This window comes from Sorex fumeus, unplaced genomic scaffold, assembly GCF_029834395.1.
Source record: "Sorex fumeus unplaced genomic scaffold, SorFum_2.1 ptg000047l, whole genome shotgun sequence".
Classification (NCBI taxonomy): domain Eukaryota; kingdom Metazoa; phylum Chordata; class Mammalia; order Eulipotyphla; family Soricidae; genus Sorex; species Sorex fumeus.
This window is the reverse complement of record NW_026606104.1, coordinates 41,641,060-41,654,511: the sequence shown is the minus strand read 5'-3', so window position 1 is coordinate 41,654,511 and position 13,452 is coordinate 41,641,060. Positions and strand designations below refer to the sequence as shown.

The following is a 13,452-nucleotide window of genomic DNA, read 5'->3' as shown; positions in this document are numbered from 1 at the left end:
CTGTGCCGCCGGGCCGCTCCGCGAGGTTGACTTTCCGCCCCCCTCCCCCACCCCTCCGTCTTGTTTATTCCAGGGAGTGACCTGCCGGGCCGGCCGCGGCTCCGAGGGGCGCCATGTCCGAGTACGTGAACGACCTGTGGCCGGGCTCGCCGCCCGACGCCTCTCCGTCCGCGTCGCGCTCGGGCCAGTCGAGCCGCCGCACGTCGGCGTCGCGGAGCCGCTCCTCTTCCCGAAGCTCCCGCTCCAGCGGCTCGAGCCGGGCGTCGTCCCGGGGCCGCCGGGACCGGCGGGGGCGGCGGCGGCGGCGCAGCGGCAGGTCGCGGTCGCGGTCGCGGTCGCGGACGGGGCGGCGGCGGCCCTCGCGCAGATACCGGCGCTACTCGCGCTCCTACTCGCGGAGCCGCTCGCGGGCCCGGGGCCGCCGCGCCCGGCGCTCCGCCTCCTGCGGGCGGGCCTCCCGCGTCTCCCCGCGGGCCCGCGCCCGCTCCCGCTCCCGCTCGCGGGGCCGCTCGTACGTGCGGCGGGCGTACGCGGGGCCGCGGGGCCGGCGCTACTACGGCTTCGGGCGCACGGGCTTCCCCGAGGAGCGCCGGAGCTGGAGGGGGAGATCCCGGACGCGGTCCCGGAGCCCGACCCCCTTTCGGCTCAGTGAGAAAGGTGAGCGCTGGGGGCACGAGGTGCTGCTGATTTGGGGGCCTGAAAGCTGAGTTGCGGTGGGTGGGGGGTGGGGGGGAAGAAGAGAAGGGTTAAGGCGCCCCGGGTTCCCCCTGGGGAATGGCCCCGGGCCGCGGGATCGGCTTCCCTCGTGGCTGGCAGTTTGGTTTGAAGCTTTTCAGGCGTGGTGACTTGAGGGCCCGAGAGCGAACGGGGTTAAGACTTTGGTGACTTTGTTGTTTACCTTCTCTCAGCTTCTGCTGAGCTAACAATAGGATGGGGGGAAAAGCCTAAAAACAAACATGACTTTATTTTAGTCGTGCAGCATCTTAACTGAACAAAAGGAATTTCCCAGTGTTTAAGGGAGGAGGGAGGAGGGCGCTTGATGGCCTTGGGGGGCGGGGGGGGGGGGAGAAACCAATAAATGTTATTTGGTGAAACGGGGGGAGGGAAGAGATGGATGACTTGTGAACTTGAATGAAGGGGGGAAAGGGGGAAAAGCCATCTGTTAGACAAAAAAACTGGCTGGGAAGTAGATTAATATATCATTAGTTTATTATGGCAGTTGTACAGTATAAAATGTCTTTCAAGAAGCTTGATGTTCAGAATTCCTTTTTTTGTGTTTTGTTTCGGGGATGCAGCTGATATGCTCAGGACTTATTCCTGGTGGGACTCCACGTAACGAGTAGGGTACAAGGGATTGAACTAGGGTGGGCTTTTTTTTTTTTGCAAGGCAAGTACTTAACTGTCTTCAGGAAACAATATAGCTCCAGTCCCTCAGTATTCAACTTTTGAGAAGGCAAAAATGGGGTATTTTGACATTTGGTAAGGAAAATGCTATCAGGGATGCTTATTTTTCTCTGTAAAAAAGGTTTTGTAAGAGGGTTTGTTTCTGTGAGTATATTTTACATTGGTATGAAGATATTGTTGTAATGTTAGAGTTTAAATGTTTATTTTACGGACACAGTGTTTCTAATTTCTTGAGCCCACCACAAAAGTGTCACTATCCTTCCTGTCTTTCTCTGCCCATGTCTTAGTCTAAGGATTAGTTATCATTGGACATTGTCTATCACCTCATTTTTATTTTCCCTAAAATTATAATTGATACATATTATTATAGTTATATGTATCAACTATACAATAAATGTATAGTTGATACATTTATTGGTATCTCCTCCCCCCACCAAGGCCATCAAGTGCCCTCCTCCCTTAAACACTGGGAAATTCCTTTTGTTCAGTTACCATGCTGCACCGACTAAAATGAAGTCATTTTTGTTTTTAGGCTTTTTCCCGCATCCTATTTTAGCTCAGCAGAAGCTGAGAGTAGGTAAATAACAAAGTCACCAAATTCTGAACATCAAGCTTCTTGAAAGACATTTTATACTGTACAACTGCCATAATAAACTAGTGATATATTAATCTACTTCCCAGCAAGTTTTTTTGTCTAACAGATGGCTTTTCCCCTTTTCCCCCACTTCATTCAAGTTCACAAGTTATAATACTACCAGTTAGATAGTATTTTTTTTGTTTTTAGGTCACACCTGTGATGCTCAGAACTTCTGGCTTTGTGCTCAGGAATCATTCCTGGTGGGGCTTGGGGAGGGGGTCCATATATGGTGCTAGGGATGGAACTTGGTTGGACAGTATAAGGTGAACACCCCAAGTGCTGTATTTTTATTCTGGCCCTAGAGAAGTAGTATGTTTTTGCTTGTGGTGTACATTACTGTCCTGCTCTTTCGCTACCAGAATGCCCTTGCTTTTTTTAAAATTATTTGCCTTGTACATAGCCAATATGGCCGACCTGAGTTCGATTCCTCCGCCCCTCTCGGAGAGCCCGGCAAACTACCGAGAGTATCTCGCCCACACGGCAAAGCCTGGCAAGCTCCCCGTGACGTATTCAATATGCCAAACACAGTAACAAGTGTCAATAATGGAGATGTTACTGGGCCCACTCGAGCAAATCGATGAACAACGGGAGACCATGACTGTATAAGTGAAATCATTTGCTATTAGTATTGCTTACTTCACTTTAGATGAAATCCAGAGTCTTCATGTTGTGTAGCAGAATGCAAAATATCACCCCACACTCCTCCCTCCTGGGCTTCGGTGGAGCTACTTAGGACTCTTACTCCTCGCCAGGTTCAAGGGATGCTATGCTTGGAATTGAACCCGGTGCCTTGTTGCACTGTCTCTCCAACCCCAGCGTTTCAGTTCTTATAGCTGAGTAGTATTCCACTGTTAAGAAATAAAATATTTTGGGGAGGGGGCTCGGAGGGACAGTTAGTTGGTTGGGTGTTTCAAGATGCTGAAAGGCAGGAGGATGACAAAACCCCAATTCCCCAACCATATGTTGTGTGGGCCACTTAACTACACTCTTTCTGGCAGGAGATAAAATCTTTATAATGCTATTCTAAGTAAAAATGGGCTTACTTTAGTTTTTCTGAGCTTGGTGAAATTCTACAGGGTTGATAAACATATGGTATTTATTTTGTAGATCGAATGGAGCTGTTGGAAATAGCAAAAGCCAATGCAGCAAAAGCCTTAGGAACAGCCAACTTTGACTTGCCAGCCAGTCTCAGAAATGTTTCCTTATCTAAAACAAACCCTGGACTATCTGTACCCAATGGTGCAAAGTTTGAGGTAAGTCTTTTGGGTTTCTACCAAATCTTGAGAAACGTACTGCCAAATCTGATCAATTTGACACTATTTGGAAAAGGGTAGCTAATTAATAATTGACTGAAAACAAAAATATTACATCTGACAGTACTAGATAGGGTCTGTCCTTTAAAAATGGGAGATTAGTGAACTTGAATTTCCAGTTGACAAGGTACTACTTAGACAATAAAAAATTCAAGCTGGTACTTTAGTGATTTCTATATAGTTGTCAACTCAATTTAATTCTTTACGGAGTATCTGTAGCTTTCATTTGCACCATTATGTTCCCACAGAGTCTGTGCTCAGCATACAGTATAGTTTATCTGCTTTATTTCTGTCTTATAGAAATCATGAATGTGGTCTCCAGGCATTGATGAAGAAAATCTGTTGGTAATTGGTACATGGGCAAAAGCAACCAAGGTTTAACTAATTTGAAGTTTATATACACACACTGAAAACTTAGTTTCTCATTTGGTAGGTCCATGTGCATGCTAGAGTTTGGGTCAGGAACTATTTAGATAAGAAAATTTTTAGGCAAAAGTACACTTTGTAATGCTGGGGCATCAATGATACAGATGTCCCTTTTATAATATATGCAATATATTCCAGATGTTTTGAGAGATTACAGAAGAGGAGGCCTGCTTCACTTGCAGATAAGTTTGTTATAATTCTCCAGGATGTGCATTGCCATATTGCACAGTGTTTTTAAATTACTGCGTGAAAGTCAAAGCTTAAAACTAATAGTTTTAAAAGGTTAAGATAGTTAAGAATGGATTATTAATTCATGAAAGATATGCTGACTGAATTAACTTACCTTTCCGATCTAGATGTAGTTTTAAGTATAAGTAGAGCACAAAATCTTAGTTGAATGAGATGATTAGTTACCTACTTGGCAAATGATTGACTTCTTTGAAACTGGTATATTTTTATGTGACTTTAATTTTAAAGTTATTTTAATTTGCGTCAAGGGGAGAAAAATACTGCATTGGGGCAATTATGTCTTAAGTCTCTTACACCAATTTTATTACTGAGAAAATTCAAGAGTACTTTGTTTAGGCTGTAAATTATCTCCAAAGTTAGCTCCAACTTTATTTGTTTCTACCACATAAGTTTTTATATGTTTTGATTATTTTCTAATACAGTACTGCAAACCAGTGACACTGTGATTTTTGTTTTTTTCTTTTCTAAATATATATACTTTTCTCTTACGTGTCTAGCTGTCGGAAAAGCTAACTGAAGATGAAACTAAAAACCACAGTGAAAAGTCTTCACAACAAAAAAGCATAGCTTTTAGTTCTAATGTAAGTAGCAGTGTACTGTCCTTGCATTGTTCTTCGATTTGCTTGAGCAGGCCCCCGTAATGTCTCCATTGTGAGACTTGTTGTTACTGTGTTTGGCATATCGAATACATCACGGGTAACTTGCTAGGCTTTACCGTGTGGGCGAGATACTCTCGGTAGCTTGCCGGGCTTTGATGGCTTGTTTTATGTAGAACATAATTTCTTACATGGGGTTTTCATTTAAAGGTTTCATTATGTTTTTCCTTCTTGTAATCATTTGACACCTTCTAAGTCACTTTATAGATTTTTTTGTGTGTCCTCTTTGCAAGTGATCAATATAAAGCTTTCATCTAATTATCCATATTCTATTTTGTGGGGGGCGGTGGTGAGGGTTTTTTTTTTGTTGTTGTTGTTGTTTTAAATTTTGGCCAATACCTGGTGGTTTAGGACTTACACTCACAGCTTAATACTCAGGGATTACTTTTGTCAAGTCCTGGGGGGGTCATATGAGGTGCTGGGGATCAATCCTGGGCCCACCATGTGCAAAGCAAACACCCTACCTACAGTGCCCTGTCCCCCACACTCAAACTCTCTGTTGAAACATTTAAGAAGCAATCTCAGATTATCTTAATGATTGGGGTGTTTCAGCCTAGAGCGCTTGGATTGCATGTGTGAGGTTTTGAGTTCAGTCCTCTGTGCTACAAAACAGCAAAATAATATTTAAAAATTAACATGCCCAAAAAGCAAAAAAAAATTAACGTACATAAAAATAAAACTTGAAGTGGGTGGTGCGTGGGGATGAAGTTTATGCTTTGCATATGGAAAGTTTGGACAAATCCTGAGTACTTCTGGGTGTGACCCTCAAAACTAGTCCCTCTTCTCCTAAAAAACCCTTCAGGGTTGGGGAGATAGAGGACTAGAGCTGTGATAGAGTACGTTTGATCTGTTTCCTCACATGATCCCTTGAGCACCAACTATATGTTTTGAGCAGAAAATACATGTATGCTATATGTGTTTCAGAAGCTGACAAGAATTTTCTCTTTCAGAATTCTGTAGCAAAGCCAATGCTTCAGAAAACAGCTCAAGCTACCATTGACGAGAGCTCTTCAGGATCCCCAAAAATAGATAAGAAAAAAAGTCCATATGGATTGTGGATACCTGTCTAAAAAGAAAACCTAGCTCAGGTTGCCTGAAATGCACTTTAATTACAAGTTTGTGTTCCTAGCATTATTCCATTAATGTGAACCATGTAGCAAAATTGTGGCACTAAAAACTCCAACACAAAAAGATGCTTAAAATTAACATTTTAGATTTCTCTTACAGATAGGAGATAGCACAAATGGACCAGAAGTTACATACAGGTGGGAGTCTTGTGTATATTATATATATGTACACACATATATGTATTTGTAAATGTTTTAATGATTATGTAAAATGAAATTTATAAACCACAGTATTTAACTGATTGTTGTATAAATAAATTTCTGGTTTTTATTTGTTCTTATTATTTGTATATATTATATAATGGGTCTTTATGAAAAATGAATGTATCTTTTGTGTAAAGTTCTATTCATCTCAAATCCAAATCCATGGACTGAACAAATCCATAGGGCTCAAATCCATGAACTGAACCATATAGGGACTCAAATCCAAATCCATGAATTGAACCATATAGGGCTCACAGTCTTCCCTGGGAATTGATGAAAAATACTGCATCTTAAGTCTATTCTTGAAACCTGGGTCTCCTAATGATATAATTTGGGGGCGCGCGGTTGGGGGGGCGGTGAGTGACGCACACCCAAGATGCTCAGGCCTACTTGCTCCGTGCTCAGGGATCAACTCCTGAAGTAGCTTGGGGACCACATTTAGTGCTGTGGATCAAACCCAGGTCAGCCACAAGCAAGGCAAGTACCTTGCTTGCTGTACTGCTATTTACTAGCTCATCCTAACAATATTTTTGATAGTGATATTCAATGAAATTGGAAAGGTTTGGTCTAAAATCTTAAATACTAGCAAAGAATTATCCAGGAAGAGCGAAATATGAAGCTCAGGTGTATAATTTCCTTATTAAAAATAATTATGCTGGAGAGATAGCTCAACTAGTTGAGAGCATTCTCTGCATGAGAGAGACCCAAATTTGAGCCTGCAGCACTGCATGGTTCCTTGAACACTAAAGTGTGACCTAAAAATAACACCCCCCCACCCCCCAGTTAAGAAGGTAATAATGTTCTTCTAAAGAAGAAGTTAGGTTAACTTTTATTCTGCACACCTGGAAATAGTAGTGGACTGATTTGGTTGCATTGAAGTTGAAGACTTAACAGTTGTAAGATTTGTAAGAGAGGAAGGGTGATCCAGGGATAGCTTAGTGACAAAAGTTGCCTTTACAAAATACTGATGCTGCAAGTTCAGTTGCTGGCACTATCTCACATAGGACTCACTCTTGCCAGGGACTCTTATGGGGTGTTGGGTTAGCACTTGACTGCTTGCAAGGCAAGTGCCCTACCCATTATATCATCTAGCCCTACATTGAATATACTTTTATTACAGTAACATTTGAGGGATTGAGGCATACCCAGTGATTCTTAGGTCTTAACTGGATTTGGTATTAGGGATCAAATTCAGGCCTCTAGCATGCCAAGCCTGTTGAGCTAACTCTGGCCTCAGTTACACTTACATCTTTATCAACTTGGTCACTTAAAAGCTTCATACTATGTGCTTAACTGGCCACATTATTAAGACTTTAATGTGGCATTGTATGGAATATGCCTTCAGGTTTTCTACAGTTTTCCATAATAACTGTTCAAGCCACATATTGTACCCTTTTTTTTTTTTTTTTGCCTGGTGGGGGTGCTGGCTCAGGACTAACTACCTAACTGGTGGTACTTGGAGGATCAACCATTTGGTGACTGAACCTGAACTCCTGCATGCAAAGCCTGAGATCAAACCATTTTGATCAAACCTTTCAGCCATTTCTTGAGCCCTCTAAAATGTTTAAATTCCTATTTTTTTTAACCAAGTTGTGTTAATACTTTGACAAATATATTAGCTTCCAAGGATAGCTGTTTTTTAAAAAATGACATTCTTTGTTTTTAATTTTTTTTTATTTTGGCTATACCCAGTGATGCTCGGCTTGCTCCTGGCAGGGCTCGGGGCCATATATGATGGTGGGATCAAACCTGGGTCAGCTGTGTACAAGGCAGATGCCTTACTTGCTGTATATTGCTCTGATTTCTTAAAATTTTTTAAAATTATATTTGGTTTTGAGGCCATACCCAGTAATGTTCAGAAGTTATTCCTACTGCACTCAGGAATTCTGATGTGGTTGTTTGGGGAACCAGATGGGATGGTGAGATCAAACCCAGGTTGGCCACATGTAAAGCAAGCATTCTATACTTGCTGTATTCTTTCTCTGGTCCACAAACATTACTTTTTTTTTTAATGTAGGAATATTGCTGTTTTTATTCAGCCATTGATTAGGCTAGGCATGAACTCCACCTTTTAATTTTTTTTCCTTTTTTATAATTTTTTTTATTGAATCACCATGAGAGCAGTTAAAAAGCTTTCAGGTTCAACTCTCAGTCATACAATGATGAAACACCCGTCCCTTCACCAGTGCCCATTTTCCACCACCAAAAACCCCAGTATACCCTCCATCCCACACCCTTCTTCTACCTGTGGAGCAGATGATTTCCTCATTACTCTGCTCTGATTACATTTTGACACCAGTGCCACCATTATTATTTGGGATTTTACCCCAACGCACAGATCTGCTGAAAAGGCAACAGTAGACAATTTGCTTTCTATTGCTGATTATGAATAACATGTCTCGTGGCCACGTGATTTTGGAATTCCAAAATTTTAACAAATCTGGAGGGATTTCTGCAAAAACCTGCTGGGTTCTGAGATTTGTTTCTGAGCCTCTAGGATCATGGCCATTAGGCAGCTTGATCAGGAACCAGAGAGGCTATTTGTGGATGGTGACTTGGGGTCTTATTGGAGCAGGGAGGAAAGGGCTGGCTGGTCCTGCTGCGGGGACCAGATGCGTTTCTGCCAAAAGCCGTTGGGTTCCGAGACTTGTTTCTGAGTCTCCGGGATGGCCATTAAGCAGCTTGATCAGGAGCCAGAGAGGCTGTTCGTGGGCAGCGACTTGGGGTCTCGGGTTTAAAACGTACTTTTAGAGGATTTCCTGCCCTCTATTCCTGTACCCAAAAATGCACTTGGGCTGTAGGTAGATGGCACAGGATAGGTAAGAACCTGTAATTGTGGACATTATGGGTGTAAGAGAACTAGAATAAATTTCCAGTAGCATTGTTAACTTTCTCAGTAGTTTGCAAAAATTAGTACTAATCAGCATCCCACCTGAAGTTACAAAGTTCAGTTCTATTTTCTGGGCCACATCCTGCAGAGCTCAGGGCTTACTGGTTCTTCACCCAGGGATCATTCCTGGTGGGACTTGGGATCATATGTGGTACCAGGATAAAACCCTGGTCAACTGCATACAAGGCTTATCTACTCTACTAGTGCTCCAACCCCCAAAGTTCTTTTCTAAGTAAATGTACAATAAATTTCAGGACAACAGTAACTCACATTTGTAGCTCAAACTTTATAAACAGAAGACTTTTTTTCTAAAATAAAATCACTGTCCTCCCATTGTTCATCGATTTTGCTCGAGCGGGCCCAGTAACTTCTCCATTTTGAGACTTGTTGTTACTGTGTTTGGCATATTGAATACATCACGGGTAGCTTGCCAGGCTTTGCCGTGTGGCTAGATACTCTCGGTAGCTTGCCAGGCTCTCTCAGAGGGGCAGGAGAATCAAACCCAGCTCGTCCGGGCTGGCTGTGCGCAAGGCAAATGCCCTACCGCTGTGCTATCGCTCCAGCCCAGCGTGTTTGCCTTGCGCGCAGCCAGCCTGGTCGAGCCAGGTTCGATTCCTCCGTCCCTCTCGGAGAGCCCGGCAAGCTACCGAGAGTTTCTCGCCCGCACAGCAAAGCCTGGCAAGTTATCCGTGATGTAAAATAAAATATTTGCAAAAAAAAAATATTTGCATAAAAATAGACCTTACGGGATATTTTACAAGGTATGTGGTGTGTGTGTATGTGTATGTGTGTATATACACACCCTACACAGAAAATTCTAGTATAATGGTACAATGTGGCAGTCAAAATAGTTCCTTAGAGATTACTTAGCAGTTCTTTCCAAGTTGTGTTTAATTTCAGCAGTATGTTTCCCCTAGAATCTTTCTGCCTTGTTGAATTTGGCATTCCATTCATTTATTGGTCAATATCTGCATTATTTGCTCGAGCTGGCACAGCGGTAGGGCGTTTGCCTTACAAGCGGCCAACATGGCCGACCCGAGTTCGATTCCTCCGCCCCTCTCGGAGAGCCCGGCAAGCTACCGAGGATCTCGCCCGCACGGCAGAGCCTGGCAAGCTCCCCGTGATGTATTCAATATGCCAGACACAGTAACAACAAAGTCTCCAATGGAGACGTTACTGGGCCCGCTCGAGCAAATCGACGATCAACAGGAGGGCCTTTACCTTTTACCTTTATCTGCATTATTATTTAAGGACATCTTTGCCTATAATTGTTTCATTTTTTAAATTCTGCACTGTAGCACTGTAGCACTGTCCTCCCCTTGTTGATCGATTTGCTTGCACGGGCACCAGTAATGTCTCTATTGTGAGACTTGTTGTTACTGTTTTTGGCATATCGAATATGCCACAGGGAGCTTGCTAGGCTCTGCCGTGTGAGTGGGATACTCTCGGTAGCCTGCCAGGCTCTCCGAGAGGGACGAAGAAATCGAACCCGGTTCCACCGCGTGCAAGGCAAATGCTCTACCTGCTGTATTATCACTCCAGCCCTTTTTCAGTTCTTTGAGGAAAAAATATAGTTAAAAGCAAAAGCAGTCTCTTTTAGAAAAGTGTTCTTTTAAAATACATTCAGTGAGCTTTCTTGAATGTAATTTTAGGTAAGTTAGTACCATTAGATGTTCTGGTCTAAAATTTGAAAAATAACAGGTTAATGTGTGACGTATAAGCACAGTGACACAATATTTTGAGAGATAATTTTAATATTTCTTGATTGAGTCATTAATACAAATGGTGAATGGGACTGTCTTACACAGTTGAAGTGTTCCTTAATTTCCTGTCTTATATTTCAGAGCCATAAAGTTAATATTTTCATTAGGTAAAAATCAAGTACTAAAACTTTAGTCTGTATAAAACTGCTTTTCCAAGTCAATGACCATTCCATCAGTTTCCTCAGTGTTCCATGAAGACTGTAAGATGTTGGGTAGACTTGCCACTTTTTAATTTGATTTTTATAAATTTGTTCACAATTTATTACATTCTATATTCCAACACCAATCCCACCACCATTACAACTTTCTACCACCATTATTTCCAATTTTCCCAACCACCATCCAAGCCTGCCCCAATAAGCAGGCCCTAAGTGATTTATTTTGTATTGCTTGTTATGATTAATTCGCTAAAAATGATTTTAGAAGATTTTCTTTGAAAGTTTGTGAAGATTGTTGTACCTCACCCTAGAGCCATATGGCACTTGTATAGAGATTATTAGCACATTGTTACGGATTAAGCCTGTGTAATATTTAATATTTATTTACTTAATATTGTCATAGAGACTGGCTCCCTTTTACTTTTATTTCCCATCCAGTGTGGTTGATACTGCTGGTATATCAGTGGTGTAGAGTATGGTATGTTGCATGCTGCATTTGCTACTGCACAGTCCAGGATATCTAAAAGTTTGAATGGGGTGACACAGCTTGAGTTAAATTTTTAACAGAATAGTGACTTTGGGGTCAGGAAGCATCTCTGCAGCTTGTTGATCTCCTTCGAGATTTATAAGATTCTATACCCTCAGAACAGGGCACTAAGTAATGGCTATTTTATTTTATTTTATTTTTGGGTCACACCTGGCAATGCTCAGGGGTTACTCCTGGCTTTGCACTCAGGAATTACTACTGGCGGATTTTGGGGGACTATATGGGATGCTAGGAATCGAACCCGAGTTGGCCGCATGCAAGGCAAACGCCCTACCCGCTATGCTATCTCTCCAGCCCAGTAATGGCCATTTTAATGGGAACACTGGGATCTTTCTCCCCAGTTTGTCTTTGAGCCACATCTATCTGTGCTGAGTAGTTGCTCCTGATGGTGCTCAGGGAATCGTATGCAGTTCTGGGAATCAAATTCAGCAACATCCACGTGCATGAAAAGTAGTCTACCACTGAGTCACATGCCAAGCTGGCATGTTTTCAGAGAGACAATTCAGACTTGATAAAAGATACTTGAAAAAGCATTTATTCCAATACCCTGATTGAATTAGTTGCAAAAGCTTTATGTGCACCGAGTGAATTCATTTAACCGTTAGTCACCCCATGGGTAAGCACTACTATTTGTGTACAGATAAGGAAATGAAAAAAAAAAATGTGACACAGCTACATATGGTAGACCCAAAATTCAGGATCAGAAAGCATAGTACCAGAATGAACAGCACTCTTAAATTCAAATCCATTCAGTAATACCAAAGTGTAATGACTTACTGATTTCCTTTTAGTATGTCACATGTAATACATCAGGTTTGATCTGTCTGGTCAACCCATAATACTGGCCAGCAGCAGCATAATCTTAAGACTTTGATGTTGGGGGCCAATAAAGAGGCCATTCATGGACTCATTCAGTAGTTAAGTCAATTTTACCAAGAAATCCCAGGTCAGGATTTTTCCTTTCCCATTTTCCTGCACTTCCACACTGAATTCATTTTATTATCTCACAGTCTTCCTGTCTTACTGTACATACCTAAAAAGAGAGGGAAATTAAAAAAAAAACATTATAAAAATAAAAAGCATTGGGCTGAAGTGATAGCACAGCAGTAGGGCATTTGCCTTGCACTTGGCCAACCCGACCGACCCGGGTTCAATTCCTCCGCCCCTCTCAGAGAGCCCAACAAGCTACCGAGAGTATCTCGCCCACACAGCAAAGCCTGGTAAGCTACCCATGATGTGTTCGATATGCCAAACACAGTAACAACAAGTCTCACAATGGAGACATTACTGGGCCCGCTCAAGCAAATCAATGAACAACAGGAGGACAGTGACAGTGACAGTGACAGCTCCAGTAACTCATGTAATTCTTCATCCCTTTCAATTAGACCTAAAAATTGCCATCTCTTAGGCTAAGTTAACCTAACAGATAAAACTGTAATTTGCTATGCTTAGTCATATGTAGTACTCAAACCAGAGAGTTGTGACAGACAGACACATCAGATGTCTAACAAAATCCATCCTCCCTCCCCCCACTTCTGAGCTCATCTGCCTATTTTCACCACTCCTGCAGTTGGATATGTTTTCAACATAAGTTTTTAACAAATTAGAGAAGTGCTGAGGTCAAGAAATGTTTGTAGCTGTTAATTCTTCACTCTAATCATCTGTTAAAGATTGCAGAAGAGCAAAGCTCTAATTGTTACAGTAGTTGAAGGTTAATTTTTTGGTGTTTTTAGGCGACATCTGATCCTGCTCAGAGATCATCCGGAGGGTGCTCTGGGGACCGTATTCAAGGCTGGGATCTGAGTGGGGCAGATGGCATGCAAGGCAAGACTCTGATCCATAAAAATTAATTGTATTTTAGGTTTTTGGGCCACAGCTGGCAATGCTTCAAGGTTACTTCTGGCTTTGTATGCAAGAATCACTTCTGACAGTACTTGGGGGACCACATGGGATGCCAGGGGTTGAATCTTGGTCTGCTGTGTACAAGCCAAGTGCCTTACCCCCTGTACTATCTCTGACACCCATAAGGGTTAATTTTAAAGGCAGTGAGATGGGAAAATGAGTGTGAGACAGGATTC

The 13,452-nt window shown here is 42.4% G+C and overlaps 1 protein-coding gene across 1 annotated transcript; it reads left to right on the top strand.

The window, feature by feature from the left end:
- The first annotated feature begins 79 nt into the window (after positions 1-79).
- Positions 80-6,093, top strand: RSRP1 (arginine and serine rich protein 1). The gene is made up of 4 exons (XM_056123085.1): positions 80-657; positions 3,149-3,294; positions 4,527-4,610; positions 5,636-6,093. Exons 1-4 carry the CDS (start codon positions 114-116, stop codon positions 5,753-5,755), a joined length of 894 nt encoding a protein of 297 aa, XP_055979060.1. The 5' UTR covers positions 80-113; the 3' UTR covers positions 5,756-6,093.
- The last annotated feature ends 7,359 nt before the right edge of the window (positions 6,094-13,452 follow it).